General features: G+C 45.1%; 1 protein-coding gene across 1 annotated transcript in view; it reads right to left on the bottom strand.

Annotated features, from left to right (window-relative positions):
- Window positions 1-21,415, bottom strand: part of LOC143335425 (dihydropyridine-sensitive L-type skeletal muscle calcium channel subunit alpha-1-like) — a 236,725-nt gene extending 215,310 nt beyond the window's left edge. The window contains exons 1-2 of the mRNA XM_076754846.1: window positions 21,228-21,415; window positions 20,838-20,943 (exon numbers count right to left, since the gene is read on the bottom strand). Coding sequence (XP_076610961.1) covers window positions 20,838-20,943; window positions 21,228-21,415 — 294 coding nt within the window. The remainder of the gene's footprint in view (window positions 1-20,837; window positions 20,944-21,227) is intronic.
- Window positions 21,416-22,030: the final 615 nt, after the last annotated feature.

Raw genomic sequence — 22,030 nt, 5'->3', positions numbered from 1 at the left:
TTGGCAGGTCCTCTTATTGCAAAGAAACGCCTCAAAGCGTTAATACAGCTTCTTTGTTCCATTAGTTGGTTATACTGTTAGCTATCACATACATTAATATTAGTATTGAAGAATGTTGTCACTAATCAACAAAATGTGTGATGCATGTATAGCGTTGTCAACATACATGTTATGAACAATGTTGAAATGTGATTGAAAATTTATCATTTAGACCATGGGTCTCAAACTCGGGGCCCAGGGGCCAATTGAGGGCCGCGGGATGATATTTTGTGGCCCCTTACTTGACATCAAAGTTTAGTGATGGTACCCTCATGCACATTTCTGCTGAGTTGTTGCACGTGTCGCGCTTTTTTATCACTGGCAGGCTAGATAGTGTCATGATAGCTTCCAGTGCCATTTGTTGTCAACAGTTGTCAAGCTAGTCGATGAAGTACCAGGGGGAGTATCAACATTCTGGAGTTACACCAAGTGGACGGAAAATATTGCAATCACTCAGTTCCAGTCATGTCTCTCTCAAAACGTGCTGTGAGGAGAAAGGTCGGAGTCAATTTCAGGAAAAGTGGGAGACGAAATATTTTTTTGTTCAGCATAGGGCAACCCTACGTGTCTCATATGCTCAGAGAAAGTTGCGGTGTACAAAGAATACAACAATAGACGCCATTACTCAACTAGACATGCTGAGGAGTATACACAATATCAGGGAAATGAGAGAAAGAAACAGGTCGCCAATCTTAAAAAATGTTTATTGAGGCAACAAGATTTAATCAAGAAAGCAAGCACAGAGAATAAAGCCGCAGTCGAAGCTCACTACATGGTGAGTGAGATGGTTGCTAAGGCCAGTAAGCCATTCAAGGGAGGCAAGTTCATTAAAAAGTGCATGTTGCTAGCTGCAAGTAAAGTCTGTCCGGAAAAGAAGGGTCAGTTTAGCAACATCAGTCTTTCTTCTAACACAGTGGCAGAGTGCATTTCTGACTTGTCAGAAAACATATATCATCAACTGCGTGAGAAAGCCAAACGTTTCTGTGCATTCTCAGTAGCTCTTGATGAGAACACGGACAACACTGACACTGCGCAGCTCACAGCATATGTCCGTGGTGTTAATGACAATTTTGAAGTGATCAAGGAGTTGATCGCAGTGATTCCAATGCATGGTCAGACCACCACTCAGGAGATGTTCCGCCAGCTGTGTGGTGCTATTGAGGATGAGGATGAAATAGTTTGCCATGGAAGAGGTTTACTGGAAAGACATTTGACGGAGCGCCATCAATAACAGGAAGGAAAAACAGACTGGTGGCACTTGCTCAAAGAAAACTGGAAGAGGAGAATGTGGAGGAGGACATTGTTTTGCACTGCATTATCCATCAGCAGGCCCTTTGCGGCAAATGCCTGAGGTTTGACAATGTGATGTCTGTTGTTGTGAAATGCATCAACCATATCAGATCCAGGGGCTTAAAGCACTGACAGTTTTGTGCCTTTTTGGAAGAAATAGAGTCAGAGTATGAGGATGTGCTCTACTTCACCGAGGTGCGTTGGCTCAGTAGGGGAAACATCTTGAAGAGGTTTTTTGAGTTGAGAGCAGAAGTGAAAGCCTTCATGGAGAAGGATGGGATGGCTGTTCCCATGTTAAGTGATCCCAAGTGGACTTAGCTTTTCTTACTGACATAACACAGGAGCTGAATGTACTGAAAAAGAAGTTAGAAGGCCAGGGGCAGCTTGTCAGTGTTGCCTATGACAACGTGAGGGCATTGTCCACAAAATTTGTGTTATGGAAAGTCCAGCTCTCTCAGACAAACCTCTGCGATTTCCCAGCATGCAAGGCACTCATGGATGTGGGCACACCAATCAGTGATGAGAAGTGTGCTGATTCAATTGTGAAGCTACAGGAGGAATTTGACTGCAGCTTTGCAGACTTCAAGACACACAGAGCCACTTTTCAAATTTTTGCTGACCCTTTCTCCTTCGATGTGCAAGATGCTCCTCATTTACTTCAAATGGAGCTCACTGACCCCCAATGCAATTCTGAACTCAAAGCCAAGTTCAGGGAGGTCAGTGGAAACACAGACAAGCTTGGACAGTTTTTGAGAGAATTGCCACGCACCTTCCCTGAGCTGTCCAGGATATTCAAGCAGACCATGTGCCTTTTTGGAATGTGAAAAACTATGTGAAAAACTCTTCTCCACCATGAACTTAAATAGGCAGCACAGGTTAAAGTACAGGTCCAGACTTAGTGATGAGCATGTTCAAGCCATATTGAGGGTTTCAACTGTTTCCTCCCTCAAGCCAAATGTGTCTCAGCTTTGTGAGAGGAAGCGCTGCCAGGTCTCTGGCAGCAAGGAGTAGGCAAGATAAGCCTATGTTTTGAAGAACCTTTCATGTTATGAAGGAAAGTTCATGTTCAGAAGGACAGTTCATGAAGAAGTCTTCATGTTCAGAAAGGAAAGTTCAAATTCAGAGGAACCTTTCATGTTCAGAAGAAACATTCATGTTGAAGATTGAGAAGATCAGATCAATTGTGCTCGTTTTTTTGGGATACTTGAAACCCTTTTTTTCCGGAATACTCGATGCAGCCAAGCCTGACCCAGACTCTACCTCCAGCGGCCCCCAGATAAGTTGAGTTTGAGACCCCTGATTTAGACTGTGTGATGTGATTGACCATAGTGAGAAGCAGATGAGTCCATCGCACACAATCATTAGTTAATGTTTTCCCTCTATAGGATGAAATCACAGCTTTTCCCTGTAAATCATTCTTACTGTGCAAAGGTCTGTTCGTCACAGACATGCCCCGGAGCTCCAGATGGTATATGCCCCGCAGTGTGCGGCAAGCACTCACTTCTTCTTTGTCGCTCATTTGTCTCACTTCTTCGTTGTAGACACACTCTTTACTTGTTCTTTACTCACGCCACTTTTCGGCATTTTAGTTTTTCTTTAGTTTTTGTAACTTCGATTTTTGCTCATCGGTTGTCTTCTGCCGGCCTATTGGAGTGTTATTTTAATCTTTTGTCTACTTATACTCGACACATTAAACCGCATACCTTTTTCACAGTTAAAGCCAAACTCTTCTTTTCTTTAACCATTAAAGCCGAGTCATGTAAGAATATTTTTGTAGGTATTTTCGACCGGCCATCGAAAGTATTCTCGACTTTATTATTAACCGAGAAGTTTTGCCATACAGCGTCAACCTCTTTGGACTGAAGTCCTGCAGCCAGCCTTAATCCATCTGTCTTGGTCAAACAGCCATCGAAAGAGCCGCTCTTGTCTGTTGCAGATGCCAAAGGCCTTCCAGCCCCTGAAGCATCTCTGTCCAACACTGGCTCTCCACTGCGGTTCGACTGGTTCCCCCCAGTGGACCACAGCACAGATCGGAGCCAACAGTCCGGGGCCCCCTCCCTTCGTGACAGTTCGGGACAGGCTGCTATTGGAGCACCGCTGGCACAGAAGTAGGCATTTTCCGTGCTGCTTTGAACAAAGAGTTGGTGTCCTATTTTGCTATAGCTTTCATCATATAGCTTTCATTCATCCAGTTGTTTGTGTTACATCATATAATCCATATTATTCATCGTAGCATTCATTATTCAAATCCATTCTCATTATTGTGCCAAATGAATAATACTTTTCATTTAAGTCGTTGTTAGACAGTGTCTTTTTCAGCTGTAAATAGACAATCACTGTATCGAGAGCTTACGCTTCAGATGATGAGATTGGTCTACCAATAATTCATTAATTATTATTAAATCAGCATTAAGAGAAAAGAATGAATAAAATGCTTCTGAGCTGAGGAAGGTTGGTGCCCCTTTTTATATTAATGAGTGCAAACATTAAACCTAAAGGTTTAGTGACCTGATTCCCCTACAGTGGTTTACTGCTTATTAGGAAATATTCACGAAAGTTTCTCTTTTCTCCAAACATGAAATACTGAAATAAGTGGCAAGGTACTCTCTGATAGGTAAGAAAATGATTGTCCGATTGGATTCATGCTATGTAATTAGATGTTTGGTCCGACTCTGATCATGATCATTGATTTTTTTCTACAAAGATTCCAAAACACAGGATGAGATAACTGGTGGACTTGCTGGTGAATAGTGGATGGCAGACTTGGAGAAGATTGGGGGAAAGTTGAATTTACGGGACGCATCATCAGTAGTGCAGAACTAAAAAATTGAGGCATGTCTGTAAAATTACACAGCATATAAAGTAGACGATTTAGATTTAGTCTGAGCACTACTTCATTGTTTTGTTACCAGGAAAAAAAGGATTGTGTGATGAAATCCATTTGATTTTCTGGAGAGATGATGACTTTGCTGGGGAGGGCCTCGGTGTCAGTGACGCTGAGGAACCTGCCACTCAAGTTTTGGAAACAAGGTACGTTAGTAATCAATAGTAATGTTTCTCAATTCAGGCAGATAACAATACCTTGTGTAGACCAGGTTTAGCAGGGCAGTTAGGAATGCTAAACAGTTGTGTGCTGAGAAACAACAACAAATCACAGCTAATGATTTTGCATTTGTATGTAAAGGGCTCAGATAGATCACCAACTAAAAGCCTGATGCTCCCCACTCAGCCAACAGTTTATGTATTGCTGACAACCTCAATAGCTTCAACTGCTGCTTTGTAAAGAACACTTTCCTCCACCACTCTCCTCATTCCCCCACCCCACAACCCCCACTTCCGCCCTTTCAGAAAGTGACCACTCCTTCCTTCCTTCCTTCCTTCCTTCCTTCCTCCTCCACTTCCATCAGACACTAAATCCCCCTCCACCTCCAGTATGTTTCTCACCATGCAAGAGAGGGATGACCCACGTCAACATGGGGTGCCGTCTGGCATACCAGCTCCAACCACTCAGGAGCTATCGCAGCAGGGGGAAGGGTAAGAATGACTGCTACGGAGTCAGAATAACCTCTATGGCCAATCTAGTGGTTACAAAATTATATTAGTTTGAGTGATAGTAAGATTTACTCTGAAACAACTCTTTCCCCTCAAGATGCTCTTTCACCAGGTCAGACATTGCGTCACAGGCATGAGGCTTCCCCTTGCAATTTGATGAATGAAGATTGCTACCCCAGAAATAGAAATTTATGTTGAGAACTACACACCTGTGCATTATTACCGTATACAACAAAATTTGTTTTATTACTATGTAAAATAAAGCTTGACATTTTTTCTAAAATGTTACTATTTGTTGTTAGTAAGCTTGTTAATTAATTGCTTGTTAATTAATTAATTGCTTTTGACATATTTCTTACTCATATTTCTTCAACTGAAGGCTATATGTTCCTTTTTTTAAGTAGCCCAAAGGGTATTTAAATAAATAGTGTAAGGTTCTATATTAGATTAGATTAGATTGAACTTTATTGATCCCTTTGGGAGGACCCCTCAGGGAAATTGGAGTTCCAGCAGATGAAAGCGATACAGATAAAAAGGTTATAAAAGTCCCTCATCAGGCTCCTATACTGCATCAAGATCAAGATCAAGATCAATATTCCTTTATTTGTCCCGCGAGGGAAAATTCCAGAATACAGCAGCATCAGTAAAGATTAATATAAGAAGTGCATGCAGATTAGAAACAAAAACAGTATATACAAAAGAGTGAGGATTTAAATAAAAATAAAAGAAAGAAATTGTAAAAAAAAAATTGTAAGAAATTGTAGATTGTATTTACAGACAGTTATGTACATGTTTTTATTGCACAGCTTATTGTCCAGACTATTGCACTGATTACTTGGGGTAGCTTTTATTGTACAGTCTGACAGCTGCAGGGAGGAATGACCTGCAATACCGCTCTTTCACACACTTAGGATGTAGCATCCTGTCACTGATGGAGCTCCTCAGTGCAGTGAGTGTGTTTTGGAGGGGGTGGGAGTCATTGTCTGTCATGGAGGACAGCTTAGTTGTCATCCCCCCCCCCCCCCCCCCACCTCCTCCACCAGTTCCAGAGGGCATCCCAGGACAGAGCTGGCCTTCTTGGTAAGTTTGTCCAGCCTCTTCCTGTCAGCTGTTGTGATGCTGCTCCCCCAGCAGACAACACCGTAGAAAATGGCAGAGGCCACAACAGAGTCATAGAAGGTCTTTAGGAGTGCCCCACGCACCCCAAGAGACCTCAGCCTCCTGAGCAGATAGAGTCTGCTCTGTCCTTTTTTGTAAAGTGCAGTGGTGTTATGAGTTCAATCCAGTTTGTTGTTCAGATGAACACCCAGGTACTTGATGTCACCATCTCAATGTCCCTTCCCTGGATGTTCACTGGTGTTGGTGGAGAGTGCGGGCGCCGACGAAAGTCCACAACCAGCTCCTTGGTTTTACCCACGTTAATCTGGAGGTGGTTCTGCTGGCACCAGTCCACAAAATCCTGGATGAGTCCTCTGTATGACCTGTCGTCCCCATCTGTGATGAGGCCGACAATGGCAGAGTCATCAGAGAACTTCTGCAGGTGGCAAGTGGGTGACAGGTGTGAAAAGTCTGCTGTGTAGAGGGTGAAGAGGAACGGTGCCAGCACCGTTCCCTGGGGGGCCCCCACACTGCAGAGGACAGTCCCTGACACGCAGTCCCTTGTCCTCAAGCTGTGGGCGGTTGGAAAGGTAGTCCACTATCCAGCATGTGAGGTGTTGGTCCACCCCTGAAAGCTCCAGCTTGTGTCTCAGGATGGCTGGCCTGATGGTGTTGAAAGCACTGCTAAGGTCCAGGAAAAGGACCCGAACAGAGATCCCAGGCGATTCCAGGTGAGATAGAGCTCGATGGAGGAGGAAGATGAGGGCATCATCCACTCCGATGCCAGGCATCATATGATGGCTGTGTCATCGGCGAACTTCTGAATGTGACACAGCTCAGAGTTGTAGCTGAAGTCTGATGTGTACAGGGAGAAGAGAAGAGGGGCAAGCACTGTGTCCTGGGGGGCTCCAATGCTGATGATCACAGTGTCAGACGTGATGTCCTTCAGCCTGATGTACTGTGGCCTGTGGTAGCTGAAAATCCAGGCAACCAGGTAGGGGTCCACTCCCATCGTGCTTAGTTTGTCCCAAAGCATAAGGGGCTGGATAGTATTAAAGGCACTCGAGAAGTCCAGGAAGAGAATCTTCACTGTGCCACTTCCCTTATCCAGATGAGAGTGGGCTTGATTTAGCAGGTAGAGAATGGCACCCTCCACACCAACACCTGTCGGATATGCAAACTGCAGGCTGTCCTGGGCATGTTGTTCCTGGGGTCTGATGAGGCTGAGGAAGAGCTGCTCCAACGTCTTCATCAGGTGTGAGGTGAGTGCCACTGGTCGGAAGTCATTCAGCTCGCTGGGACAGTTCTTCTTAGGAACTGGAATGATGCATGATGTCTTCCAGAGGGTGGGCACTCTCAATAGCTGCAGGCTAAGGCTGAAGATGTGTTGTTGTGGTTCTCCAAGCCTTGGGCACACCCTGTCAGGACCTGCTGCTTTCCTGGCATGGAGCTTCCTCAGCTGTCCTCTGACCTGGTCCACAGTGATGTGAGGAGGAGATTTTGGTGGGGTGATGGGAGGGGAGGAGGAGGAGGCTGCTGTGTTGAGGGAAGCAGGAGGGGTGGCTGCAATGAGGGTGAGAGTGGGACGGCCATGGACTGGTTGAACCGGTTGTACATTTATGCAATAGGAAACAAAACACTTTAGAAAACAAACTTTATTGAATAATAAATAAAAATAATAATGAAGAATAATAAATTACACAGCCCTCAGACTATTTACAGCTATCAACTGTAAAAGCAGCTACACCCTGAAAGTGGTCATGGATTTTCCACACACAGCAGCTTGGAATGACAACTCTGCAACCAGCACCCAGAACCCTGTACTGCCAAGCAACAAACTGTCGGCATGCTGTATGGCAAAACTGTGTGTTGCCTTCTCCTGGATCTGGAGGGTCAGCCACAGCACGCAGCTCATTCCAGATCCTCCTGGCAAGGTGCAAGACTCCCTCCTGCAAAATGTACACCTCCATGTGCAGTAGTCTTGAAGTGTACATTGGTAGCTGTTGGTTGCAGCAAGTACCAGCTGGCTGAGGATATCAAATATAAGACTGGGGTCCCACAACAAACTTCGTTCCAAAATGTGGCGTGCCTGGTGTAAATCTAGTTGTTGAATTTGCTCCTAGAAGTCACAAGATAAACTAAATTGTAAAAAAATCTGTGTACTGAGGCTCATAACATACACAGCTGAACAGCTAACAACAGCTATTACATTAGATGCAATGATAAGTGTTTGTGGTTAGAAACAGACCATAACTTAGACATTCATATGCAATCCTCTGTAATCTCAAATTCTCAACCCTAGCGATGTCCTCAGCGCTGAGGTCATCGGGTGTTACGCCCTATGCCCCGTCGTCCACAGGCCTGGGCCTGGCCAGATGCACCTCTACGGCTCCCTCATCTATCCGCCTGTCTGCCCATAGAAGCAGAGGGGTTGTAGTCTTCTCCGGAGCCCAGCCACTCTGTCTAAAAATTCCAACCGTATCAACAAATACACGTCACACATTTTGTAAAGCAACAAATGTAAATGAGCTGCTAATTTACTGGCTTGCCAACTACTGAAATGCTAATATTGAAATGAGCCAGGCTAAATGCTGTACTGTAGCATGTAAAACAGAACAGTAGGCTACGAGACGGTGGCAACAGTACATTTAGCTACTTGAAACACGGCAAAGTAACATTGCAAAGTTTGACTTTTATTGTCAAACAACTGATTAACAACTTTATAACTTAGGTATAGCCAGCATGTTATATCTAGCTGTGTGGAAGTGAGTTTATGTTTCACTCTTACCGGTTTGTGCTTCATGTCACGTATGGTACTTGGCTGCTTCAAGCCACGTCAGCAGAGTATCTTTGGTTGCGGTCATGGCAGCCACGCAGATGCCGCAGAGAGGAGGGGCTTGGAGGCAGGCCATGAGTGTGTGTGTGTGTGTGTGGGGGGGGGGGGGGGGGGGATTTGTGTTGGTTCAAATTTTCAGGTTAAGTCTGCTCTGTTCTTGATCTTACCTACTGCAGCTTTGATGTGTATGAAGAAGCGGCAGAGGGAGTATGAATAATAGCTGGAATCTATACTGCAATGCTGGCTTTGTATGGAGAAGCAGCCTAAGGGGGTGATACAATTGCTGCCTCCTCCAATTTGACCTCCAGCATTCCTGTTAGGTGTTGTTTCTTTACAGCACAAACATAGGAAACGGGTACCTGAAAATGCTTTGTTTTGTCGTAGCTGTCTTCTGCTTTGTGGACATCAGTTACAAGGTTTAGGGAGACCCAGTCTTAAAATATAAGTTGTGATATTTGCATCATTTTACCTTTTCTTACAATGATTGTGAGCAAACCATAGCCCTGCCAAGCTGATTAAGGTCTGATACCCTGGTACAACTCATCTGAGATCTCAAATCTCTTGGGGTTTCCCCAAACCACTGTTACCATTGTAACGGCTGTTACAGGCTCAGAGAGGTCTTATCATAGAGATTTTTGCTGAGGCACAACTCTTATTCCCTTGCTTCTATGACAAAGACTGTAACTGCTATTGCCTATATGACAATATCATAAGAAAGAACCTGCCATCATAAGAAAGAATCTGCTGAGCACACTGAGATTGGGAGCAGTTAACAAAAGTGTTTATGCTTCGCTCCTAAATTTTTTGTTTTCCCTCTATGACTCTGTTGTGGCCTCTGCCGTTTTCTATGGTGTCATTTTCTATGGTGTAGTCTGCTGGGGGAGCAGCATCACAACAGCTGACAAGAAGAGGCTGGACAATCTCATAAGAAAGGCCAGCTCTGTCCTGGGATGCCCTCTGGATCTGGTGGGGGAGGTGGGGGAGAGGACGGTGACAGCCAAGCTGTCCTCCATGACAGACAAGGACTTCCACCCCCTCCAACACACACTCACTGCACTGAGGAGCTCCATCAGTGACAGGATGCTACATCCTAAGTGTGTGAAGGAGCGGTATCGCAGGTCATTCCTCCCTGCAGCTGTCTGACTACACAACAAAAACTGCTCCAAGTAATCAGTGAAATAATCTGTGCAATAAGCTGTGCAATAAAGTATGTACATAACAGTCTGTAGATACTAGTACAATTTTTTTTTTTACAATTTTCTTTAGGATGACGTCTCTTTTTATTTTTTATTTAAAATTCCCACTCTTTCGTACATACTGCTGTTTTTACTTTGCATGCACTTGTTATATTACTTGCTTTATTGATGCTGCTGTAATTTGGAATTTCCCCTCGACTAATAAAGGAATATTGAATTGAATTGAATTGAATTGAATTGAATTGAATTGAATTGAATTGTATATTTACATGTCTTCAACCAGCACAATGGCACTACGTTTTGATCAATAAATTATGTATGTCGAGGGAAAATTGTGGGAGTGAGAGCAAGTTGAAGATAATTTGGTTAGATTTTACAGCTCCTTTCAACTATTTTGTCCTCCACTCTAACTCTGAAAGTTCCACCTGATAAACATTAATGCAAAAACCTGAGACGGGGTGAATGTAATTTTAAGAAGTTGCAAGTGCTGTGAAAGGAGTAGAGAAAGAGAAGGAAAGGACCATAAATAGAACAATATAGTCATCCCTTATATTGCAGGAGTATCTCAAGGGTTAGGGTTAGGAGGATTTTCAACAAACACCTCATTCCTGTGCACTTCAAGCCCAGTAACACCCTGAGACAGAAGACTGTCGACCCAACCTAAGGATAAAACACCCAGGCATATGCAGCACACTGCAGCGAGGAATGCACAGACTTGTGCACAGGGGGAACAAAGCAACTGCTTCACAAGTGCATGGCACAACACAGGAAAGCCAACACCTCAGGTCAAGACTAAGCACCGCATATAAGGATAAGGATAAGGGACACCCATTTGAGGACAAAAATGTTTCATATTTTGGCCAGGGAAGACAGATAATTTAAAATAGGTGAGAAAGAAGCCTCCTCCTCCTCCTTGAACCGCCACCTTACCGTGGTGGAGGAGTTTGAGTACCGGAATGATCCTAGAGGCTATGTTGTCCGGGGCTTAATGCCCCTTGTAGGGTCTCCCAAGGCAAACAGGTTCTAGGTGAAGGGTCAGACGAAGAGCGGTTCAGAAGCCCCCATGGAAGTTGGAAAAATGAGGACATTCACGTCGCCCAGATTGGCGTCATCGGGGCCCCACCCTGGAGCCAGGCCTGGGGTTGGGGCTCGCAGGCGAGCGCCTGGTGGCTGGGTCTTTGCCCGTGGGACCCGGCTGGGCACAGCCCGAAAGAGCGACATGGGCCCGCCTTCCCGTAGGCCCACCACCCGCAGGAAGGACCAGAAGGGGCCGGTGCTTTGCGTTATGGGTGGCAGTCATGGGCGGGGGCCCCGACAACCCAAACCCCAGGCAACGACTCAGGCTTTGGGGACATGGAATGTCACCTCGCTGGGGGGAAGGAGCCGGAGCTAGTGCGGGAGGTTGAGAGGTACCGACTAGAGATAGTCGGGCTCACCTCCACGCACAGTTTGGGCTCTGGAACCCAACTCCTTGAGAGAGGCTGGACTCTCTTCTACTCTGGAGTTGCCCACGGTGAGAGGCGGAGACCTGGTGTGGACTTGCTCATGGCCCCCCAGCTCAGCCGTTATGTGTTGGAGTTCTCCCCACTGACCGAGAGGGTCGCTTCCCTGCGCCTTTGGGTCAGGGATAGGTCTCTCACTGTTGTTTTGGCCTGTGGCCCGAACAGCAGTGTAGAGTACCCGGCCTTCCTGGAGTCCTTGGGAGGGGTACTGGAAAGTGCTCCAACCGGGGACTCCATCGTTCTGCTGGGGGACTTCAATGCCCACGTGGATAGCGACAGTGATACCTGGAGGGGTGTGATTGGGAGGAACAGCCTCCCCGATCTGAACCCGAGTGGTGTTCTGTTGTTGGATTTCTGTGATAGTCACAGTTTGTTAATAACGAGCACCATGTTCAAGCATAAGGGTGTCAATCAGTGCATGTGGCACCAGGACACCCTAGGCCGGCGGTCAATGATCGACTTTGTAGTCGTATCATCTGATCTTCGGCGGTATGTCTTGGACACTCGGGTGAAGAGAGGGGCTGAGCTGTCAACTGATCACCACCTGGTGGTGAGTTGGATCCGCTGGCAGGGGAGGAAGCGGGACAGACTTGGCAGACCCAAACGTACTGTGAGGGTCTGTTGGGAACGTCTGGCGGAACCCGCTGTCAGGGAGGTCTTCAACTCCCACCTCCGGGAGAGCTTCGACCAGATTCTGAGGGAGGTTGAAGACATTGAGGCCGAATGGGCCATGTTCTCCACTTCCATTGTTGATGCAGCCGTCCGTAGCTGTGGCCGTAAAGTCGCCGGTGCCTGTTGTGGCGGCAATCCCCGAACCCGGTGGTGGACACCGGAAGTAAGGGATGCCGTCAAGCTGAAGAAGGAGTCCTATCGGGCTTGGTTGGCTCATGGGACTCCTGAGGCAGCTGACGGGTACCGGCAGGCTAAGTGTGCGGCAGCTTGGGCGGTTGTAGAAGCAAAAACTCGGGTCTGGGAGGAGTTCGGGGAGGCCATGGAGGAGGACTACCGGTCGGCTCCTCGGTGGCAAAGCTCCGGGGGTGGACGAGATCCGCCCTGAGTACCTCAAGTCACTGGATGTTGCAGGGCTGTCTTGGTTGACACGCTTCTGCAACATCGCGTGGCAGTCGGGGACGGTGCCTCTGGACTGGCAGACTGGGGTGGTGGTCCCTCTGTTTAAAAAGGGGATTGGAGGGTGTGTTCCAACTATCGGGGGATCACACTCCTCAGCCTCCCTGGGAAAGTCTATTCCAGGGTACTGGAGAGGAGAATCCGGCCGATAGTCGAACCTCGGATTCAGGAGGAACAATGCGGTTTTCGTCCTGGCCGTGGAACACTGGACCAGCTCTATACCCTCCGCAGGGTGCTTGAGGGTTCATGGGAGTTTGCCCAACCTGTCCACATGTGCTCTGTGGACTTGGAGAAGGCATTCGACCGTGTCCCTCGCGCTATTCTGTGGGAGGTGCTCCGGGAGTATGGGGTTGGAGGCCCTCTGCTGAGTGCTGTGCAGTCCCTGTACAACTGGAGCAGGAGCTTGGTCAGCATCGCCGGCAGTAAGTCGGACCTGTTCCCGGTGCATGTTGGACTCGGCCAGGGCTGCCCTTTGTCACCGGTTCTGTTCATTATTTTTATGGACAGAATTTCTAGGCGCAGCCAGGGGCCGGAGGGGGTTCGGTTCGGGAGTCAGCAGATTTCGTCTCTGCTTTTTGCGGATGATGTTGTCTTGTTGGCTCCATCGGGCCAGGACCTTCAGCATGCACTGGGGCGGTTTGCAGCCGAGTGTGAAGCGGCTGGGATGAGAGTCAGCACCTCCAAGTCCGAGGCCATGGTTCTCGACCGGAAAAAGGTGGCTTGCTCCCTCCGGGTCGGAGGAGAGATCCTGCCTCAAGTGGAGGAGTTTAAGTATCTTGGGATCTTGTTCACGAGTGAGGGAAGAATGGAGTGTGAGATTGACAGGCAGATCGATGCAGCGGCAGCAGTAATGCGGTCGCTGTATCGGTCCGTCGTGGTGAAGAAGGAACTGAGCCGAAAGGCAAAGCTCTCGATTTACCGGTCAATCTACGTTCCTACCCTCACCTATTCTCATGAACTTTGGGTCATGACCGAAAGAACGAGGTCCCGGATACAAGCGGCTGAAATGAGCTTCCTTCGCAGGGTGGCGGGGCACTCCCTTAGAGATAGGGTGAGGACCTCTGTCATCCGGGAAGAGCTCAGAGTAGAGCCGCTGCTCCTCCACATCGAGAGGAGTCAGCTCAGGTGGCTCGGGCATCTTTACCGGATGCCCCCTGGACGCCTCCCTAGGGAGGTGTTCCAGGCATGCCCCACCGGGAGGAGGCCCCGGGGAAGACCCAGGACACGCTGGAGCGACTATGTTGCTCGGCTGGCTTGGGAACGCCTCGGGGTCCCCCCGGATGAGCTGGAGGTGTCCAGGGAGAGGGAAGTTTGGGCGTCCCTGCTTAGACTGCTGCCCCTGCGACCCGGTCCCGGATAAAGCGGGTGGAAGATGGATGGATGGATGGAGAAAGAAGCCATCCATGTCAAACTGGAAAGACCATCACTGAACAGAGGAGGTGGTCTATGACACCATTTAGCAGCCACTTACAATGCAGTCCTGAGATCCCTCCCTAGGCACTTTAACAACCATTCACACCATAACTCATGTGACCCTAATGACTCACATGATAGCTGGTTAAGACCTCTCCTCTCACCCAGTGACTTCTTCCTTTTTGTTGTCAAGAAGGAGATGTCCTCCATTGTTGCCTAAATGGCAATAGGAACTCATGCAGCTGAGGAGAGTCCGACTGTCTCCTGAAGACAGTATCGCTTACAAACAGGTGTATGCTTATATTGCGCAGACTTGGGAAGCCGCATTATGACCTGTCCTGTGGCCGAAAGAGCGGACTCATCAATAGCAGTGGGGGTATAAACACCATGCTTGAAAGGTCCCCTACCACAAACTCTCACGGCCCACTTCCCCTACCCTCCTCCTTTCATTCTCTCTTACCTTGCATACTGCTCACTTGCAGCTGTAGCACACTCAAGAAGAATAGTAATCCTAGAAATGTATGTTGCAGAACTGTGCCATCTGAATCATGGGTGACATTTCTTCTTTGGCACATCTTGTGATGCACTAAATCAAATACATAATAGTGCCTGTAAAATGCATGACACTGACCACAAACAGCATCTCAGATGCCCTAACTGATTTAGTCTGTATTTAGATTTAGCCTGACTTAGTCTGCTCATCCCCTTCTGTTTACAAGATCATTCCTGCCATGACTCATCACACTGTTCAATAGCAACTTAAACAGTCAATCGACCAACCTCACAAACCCCAATATTTTACATATTATCTGCACTTATGCAATTTTGTGCATACAGTCTACAGTTTACATTTATTTTTCATCTGAAACTGCAAAAATATTTTCCTGTAAATACTTGTGTATATACTTAGTTATAATGTATTTTTATTATATTATTATGATATTATGTATTATACATTATAATACACTTAGTTATATTTTTATTTTTATTCTTGTCCATATTTTTTGTTGCTTTTTTGTTCCTTTTTTAAAACAATTGTTGTATACATTCTGTTTGTGTGTATGTTTAATTGCTACTGCAACAAAATTATTTCCCAAATTGGGATCAATAAAGAAGCAGTCTAAAGTCTAAATGGTAAATGGTAAATGGGCTGTATTTGTCTGAAGACCACTCAAAGTGCTTTTACAACTCAAGTCTGCATTCACCCATTCGCACACACATTCATACGTCAGCTAAGCCACCTGCTTATTACGAGCATAATAAGGATACTTTGCCATGTGGACTGCCAAGGCCAGGGGCCATCAACCTTCTGATAGGTGGATGACCGCTCTACCTCATGAGCCACAGCTGCCAAAAATGTATACAAAAGTATACAAAAGTAAAATAGGAATCAGTTTTGAAGAAACTAAGAGACAACCATTTAACACAGCCATAGTACCTTAAGTGCAAAGGGACAGATAATAGGCATATATGCATACTATAACAAATGTTCTTACTAACATTATTAACAGCAGCAGATTTCTATTTCAGTTTTTATTTATATAGTTTGTATAGTTGTTTTATTATGGATGTTGATGAGCTGTTTTGTTTCTCAAATTTAACTCTTCATGCAGCATTTCTCACTTTCTTGGTGGGAAGCAGACAATGCCAAAACTAGAGAAGCTACACCAAATGTCTGGAAGGACTGACCTGGAGGGACGGATAGATAGTAGTTGGCAAAAGAGAAAATGTTTGTTTCTCTTGGGTGTGTGTTATAGCTGAGGGCTAGTGGAGGACCCAATTGCAGTGCCAGCCAATTTACAGGGAATACAAGGAAACGGACATCCGTGGTAACACTGTGCTGTGCTGAGCAGAGGGCCAGCTCCAACAGAGTTACTGTGATGAGAGCGGATTGAACGCGGAAATCACTGACAGATTTCAGCATGGTCAAAACCACTCTCAGAGGAGGAATAAGCTCTGCATACCGGCACACACAGGGACTGGGCAGATGGAGTAGTCAGGAACAGGCAAGGTCGAAAACCAGAGATCAAGTAGGCAAGGAATGCTAGAGAGTCTGGCATGAAGCATAGACAATCTGGCAACAGGAAAGAATGCCAGCGCTGTTTAAATACCCTCCTGATGAGTCTAATAGGCAAGGTGTGCAGATAAGCAGGTGTGGGGCGTGGCTGAAGAGCTGGAGCAACAGGTAAGTGCTAGGCTGGACTGTTACAGTGGAGCACACAGCATTCAAATGTTTTTTGTGCAAATGAGGCCTCCTCACAAGGGGCACAACAGCTATGAGCTGTAAAGGACCTTTTACACTGCTGACATGGCAGGAAAAAACAGAAAATGGCTTATTGTTTCTGAAGCAATTGAGTTAAATTTTCCATGTGGCATAACATTTGCTTTACCTTTTAAATATGTTTCTTCTGTTCATCATAACTTTAAAATATTTTCAGCAAGGGCTCAGTGATAATTCATTGTCATCATCGTGGATCATTTAAAATATAAATATTAAGTTGTCAAATTATGCACTCGGTGGACAACTGTACTATCTAATGTAGTGCAATACAACAGTACTGCCATAGCATCTATCGTTACCAAGTTTATAATATCAAGTTTTGTTGACATTGTTAGAAGTGTGTAAATTCATCTATATTGTATGCTTGTTACTGAGGTCATTGTTGCAGATGGTGTTCTGCAGGACTAAATTGTACTAAGAGGTATTGAAATTTTTTGTCCTTTCATTTTCATATGATGAGCTCTGAATATTGGAAACACATTTCAAAACAAGCTTAGCTTCTTTGCTGTTTGTGTGTCAGTACATTGAGAGCAAAGAAAATGAAAAAAGGTGGAGTTAATTTCCTCATACAGTACCAGTCAAAAGTTTGAGCACACCTTCTCATTCAATGGGTTTTCTTTATTTTTTTATTTTGCTGACCTGACCTCTTAGGAAATTGATGGAAAGAAAATAAAAAAAAAACAATTCATTTGTGGGGCAGCCCCCCGCAACCCTGAAAGGGATACGCAGGTATAGAAGATGAATGAATGAATGAATTTATTTGTGACCCTTTGTTGAAGATAGCACATGATCTTGGGCTGAGAGCCACAGACAGGGAAGTCGTAATGCTACTTATAGCTGTTGGAATGGAAGAGCAAAGAGGAGCTCTCTCTGCTTCAGGCTTTTCACGTAAGCACGTGGAACGGCAAGGAGGTCCCAGAACAGTGACATACCGCCAAATGTAATTTATGAGTATTAATAAATATACTTTGACTAAACTGGTCCTGACTGAAGTCTATTTATTAACTACACTGTGTGGAAATTGTTGATCAGATCCAGGAGCTGGTTGCACCATCTGTTCATATATGCAAACTTAGCCTCGTTCGAATGTCAGTGTTATTGACTAAGTCGAGAATTATGCATCACTTAACCAAAATAGGCTTCACCAAATTAAGTACTTTAGGAATAACTGGTGCAACCCAATCTGTCTTAGTAAAACAAAATCCAGCGGGTGCCATGCAGTGTAAAACCAGTTTGGCTTGTACTCTTATCTATAGTTTAGTTGGTGTAACTAAATACTGCTGAGTAATCAAGGCCCAACTGTGAAGATAAATGTAGATACATTACTTAATTTTATACATGTGGGCATTAATTAGCAGAGTTAAGTCAGCCAAAACAAACTGTACTGTGCTAAATTCATTTTGGTCAGGTTAGTTAGCTGGACACTGAAATATTAATGAAATAGTTGAAATAGTTGAAAGTTGAAATAATGCTGGAATTTTCTGAACAAGAATTTTTATAAAATCCATTGATTGCCATCCTGAATAATGGAACACAGTGTTGGGTCAGTCAGCCTTTGAAAGATTCAGTTTTGAAAAGAGCTGCACACAGGAAAGGACTTATATACAGTTTTATAGACCTGCTCGTACGTACAATTCTATAAACTGCATTAAAATATGAATAAATGTACGATTTATAAAGACACATGCCCCATTCTTGCTTGTCAACAACTGAGCCGTTTGAGGACGCCCCTTTCATTCCCCTTTCATGATATTGTCATGTGTTACCAATTAAGAATTACCTGTTCAAAACAATCTTTTTGAGCAACCCTCAAATTTCGTACTCTTTTGCTGCCCCTGTCCCAACTTGTTTCACACATGCTGCCAGCATTAAATTCAAAATAGGCATATAGTTTCAAGTGTCAAAAGGGATTAGCAAATTACCATATTCAGTTTTATTTGTGTTTTACACAGCATCTGGAACCAGGGTGGTATTTATGAATTGCCTCATGGTCTGGAACAAACAGTCTTGGGACCTGCATATGGCCTGGAGGCCAGACTTTCTCTACCCCTCCTTTTTTATCCCAATAAAACATTAATTTTAAGAAGTGTGAAAAATTGGATATACATGCTTTGGGGTGATGCAGTGCTTGGTCTGTCAGAAGTAAGCACTAGGTGCTTACCAGTGGTTATTATATTATATTATACACTGCTCAAAAAATTTAAGGGAACATTTAAATCACACATCATATCACCATGAGGAACCCAGGGCCCACTGCAGGTTTGACAATTGCTCAGAGGATTTCATCCCGGTACCTAACAGCAGTCAGGGTACCATTGGCTATGACATGGATGTCTGTGCAACCCTCCAAGGATATGCCTCCCTAGATCATCACTGATCCACCGCAAAAACTGATCATGCTGGATGATGTTACAGGCTGCGTAGCATTCACCACAGTGTCTCCAGACTCTTTGACGCCTGTCACATGTGCTCAGTGTCTCTGGCAGTGCTCGTCCTGTTCCTCCTCGCACAAAGGAGCAGATACCAGTCCTGCTGCTGGGTTGATGCCCTTCTGTGGCCCTGGACAGCTCTACTGGTGTAATGGCCGATCTCCTGCTATCTCCTCCATGCTCTTGAGACTGTGCTGGGAGACACAGCAGACCTTCTCACGACAGCACATATGGATGTGCCATCCTGGAGGAGCTGGACTACCTGTGCCACTTGACTGGGCTGCAGATACCACCTCATGCTACTACTAGTGACAAGGACACTAAGAGAACTCAAAACTAGAGAAGAATCAGTCAGGAAGAATAAGGAGCAATTGTCTGTGGCCACCACATGCAAACCATTCCCTTTTGGGGGGTTGTATTGCTTTTGCCTCTCCAAGAAGAAGAAGAAGAAGAAGAATCGGGGGGAGACATTCCCCTTTATTTGTCACACACACATGCGAGCACGGCACACGGAGGTGAAATTTGACTTCCGCCTTTAACCCATCCTGGTCGTCCCTCCTCCGCGGCAGACCAGGAGCGGTGGGCAGCCAGACCGGCGCCCGCCCATTCTTCTGCGTCACCATTGGTCAGGTGGTGATCTTCTTGCATGTTTTTAGTGGGGTATATTTTTACGGAGGATACCCCAGGTGAACACGGGGAGAACATGCAAACTCCACACAGAAAGGCCCTCCTCGAGCAGCAGGCACCGAAGCATGGTGGAGGACACACCTGGTGCCCGCAGCGAGATTCGAACCCGGGACCGAGGCGACAGTGTTGCCACCGTGCCACTGTGCCACCATTGCACTGTTGTCACTTTCATTAGCACCAAAGCAGGTGTAATTGAGTCACAATCACTTGTGCTTCCTAAATGGAGAGATTGATATCCCTGAAGTTTAACTAACTTGGTGTTTTACTGTGATGATTAAGTGTTCCCTTAATTTTTTTGAGCAGTGTATTAAACCATACTATATTATATTACATTATTATTACCAGGGAAGAAAGATCACACATATATCATGGTGGGAACATGCAGGGGGATCGCCACCTCCCACAAGCAGCCAAAACATTACCATTAGCCAGGTCCTGTTGAGTCTGATTTGAGTATTGTTGTTGGGCCCAGATCTCATCTCACATTGTATTGAGGGCTGAGATATATCAGCACTTAGCTCTGTTTACTGTGTAGAATCTTTCCATTGCTGCTCTGGCTGTCACTATTTTTTGACTACCTCAAAACTGAAGGCTGGAAAATGTGTTGTGCTGCTATGACAGTATTACACAGTGTTGGGCAAGTTACTTTAAATTAGTAACTTAGTTACAGTTACTAGTTACTTCTTTCAAAAGTAACTCAGTTACTTTAAGTTACTCGTTACTTTCAAGGTAACTAGTTACTAGGGAAAGTAACATTTTTTTTTACTCTAAATTCTCTTATTAATGTGTTGCCTCCTTAACTGGATAGCCAGGGAGGCTGCCAGTCCTCTGGCTTGCTTACATGTAAAACCTCAAAGCAGGGGACTGCCGCCATTGTTGTTTTCATTCATTCACTTGCACGTCACTGCGTCACGTGCACTTCACGTCCACCACGGAAACTGTAGTTTCGAGTTATGCACGTGAAGTAACGAGTAATGAGCCTGTTTAAATCACAGTAATGAAAAACACGTTACTGATTTTGAAAAAGTAATTAGTTACAGTACTCGTTACCGCAAAAGTAACGTAGTTACTGTAACGCGTTACTTAACACGTTAGTCCCAACACTAGTATTACAATAGGTGCAGCATAACTGATTTATTATCAAATAGAGTTTTTAATGTGGTGAGTCTGGCATTTATTCTTTTTTTCCTTCCTCTTCTGTTTTCATGTTTGATGTAACATAAAACAGACTTAATGTAAATGTCACAGATTCTGTCAATGTCATAAAACCTTATTAAAAACATACAATAAACAAAATCTATCTATCTATCTATCTATCTATATACATATATATATGGTCTGGTCTAAACTATCCATGTACACACAAACACAAGCATGCTGACCCACCAAGTTGCTGTTGGTGTTGTTGCTGTCTTCCTCAGGCATGGGCAAGTACACAGCCAGGGCCACACAGTTGGCAAAGATGGCCAGTAGGATTATGATTTCAAAAGGTCTGAAAGTTATTTATAGGAAGCTAACATGCCAACCATAGTTTTTCACATATGGATGTTCCCACATCACACAAATAAAACAGCAAACACCTTTACACACACAAATCACACACACACACACACACACACACACACACACACACACAAACACACACACACACACACACACACACACACACACACACACACACACCAAAAGCTTGCTACAAATAAAACACCAAACATACACTTATATATTTGATCCAGGTATCCCTCTGCCTAGTGACCCTTTACAACAGCAGGATACTTCCACTCCACAATACTGATGCATGCCTTGCGGAAAGGATTCCTGAGTGTCAAGAAGAGGAGAGAGCGTGCAGGCCTTGGGTTGCCTCCTGTAGCCATCAGCTTCTTTAGCTTCTCCTTCTGTTTTCTCTTCAGAGTTTCCTCATCCATTATGTAGGATGACAATGGGGGACTGCCACTGTCTGCCATCTTGACTTCAAGAGATTATTTGTAATAATCTTACTTTGAATTAGAAGTAGTTTTCCAAAATATTGGTTGAAGATTTTTTTTTTTTGTTAAATGTGGTCCTGTTGTCAGTTAGATCTCTCCATTCATTTTGTGACCTCTTCAACAGTCATCTCTTGCACACTGTCTCTCACTGATGGTTTGACTGAGCTCCCTCTCTTTCTGTCTCTCTTATCTGTGGAATGGCAGCTGTCCCCTCTACTTGTAGGGATTGGTTGACTGAGCAGCTGTTTGGCCAAGAGAATAAATATAGACAACAAGAATGGCTGTTGTAGCATGGGTGTTACGTGAGAACTGGAAGAGGGCCCAGTTGCAGAGTCATTTGAAAACCGTAAAACAAAAGTATAACAAAAGTAAAACAAAACCAAAAATCACTGCAGAGGGGAAAGTAGCAAAATAAAGAAAAACACAAAATCACCATGAGGGAGATAACTAACTCGAGAGGGGAATAAACTCAAAGTGACCGGGAAAAAACTCACTAGAGAAAAACACGGTTAAACAATGGGAATGCTGAACACGCGGAGGGAGGCAGGCAATCGCTCAGGAGCGAGACTGGTGTGACAATAGCATAGAGAATAG

Source organism: Chaetodon auriga, chromosome 2 (assembly GCF_051107435.1).
Source record: "Chaetodon auriga isolate fChaAug3 chromosome 2, fChaAug3.hap1, whole genome shotgun sequence".
Classification (NCBI taxonomy): Eukaryota; Metazoa; Chordata; class Actinopteri; order Chaetodontiformes; family Chaetodontidae; genus Chaetodon; species Chaetodon auriga.
This window is presented reverse-complemented; position numbering and strand designations above follow the sequence as displayed.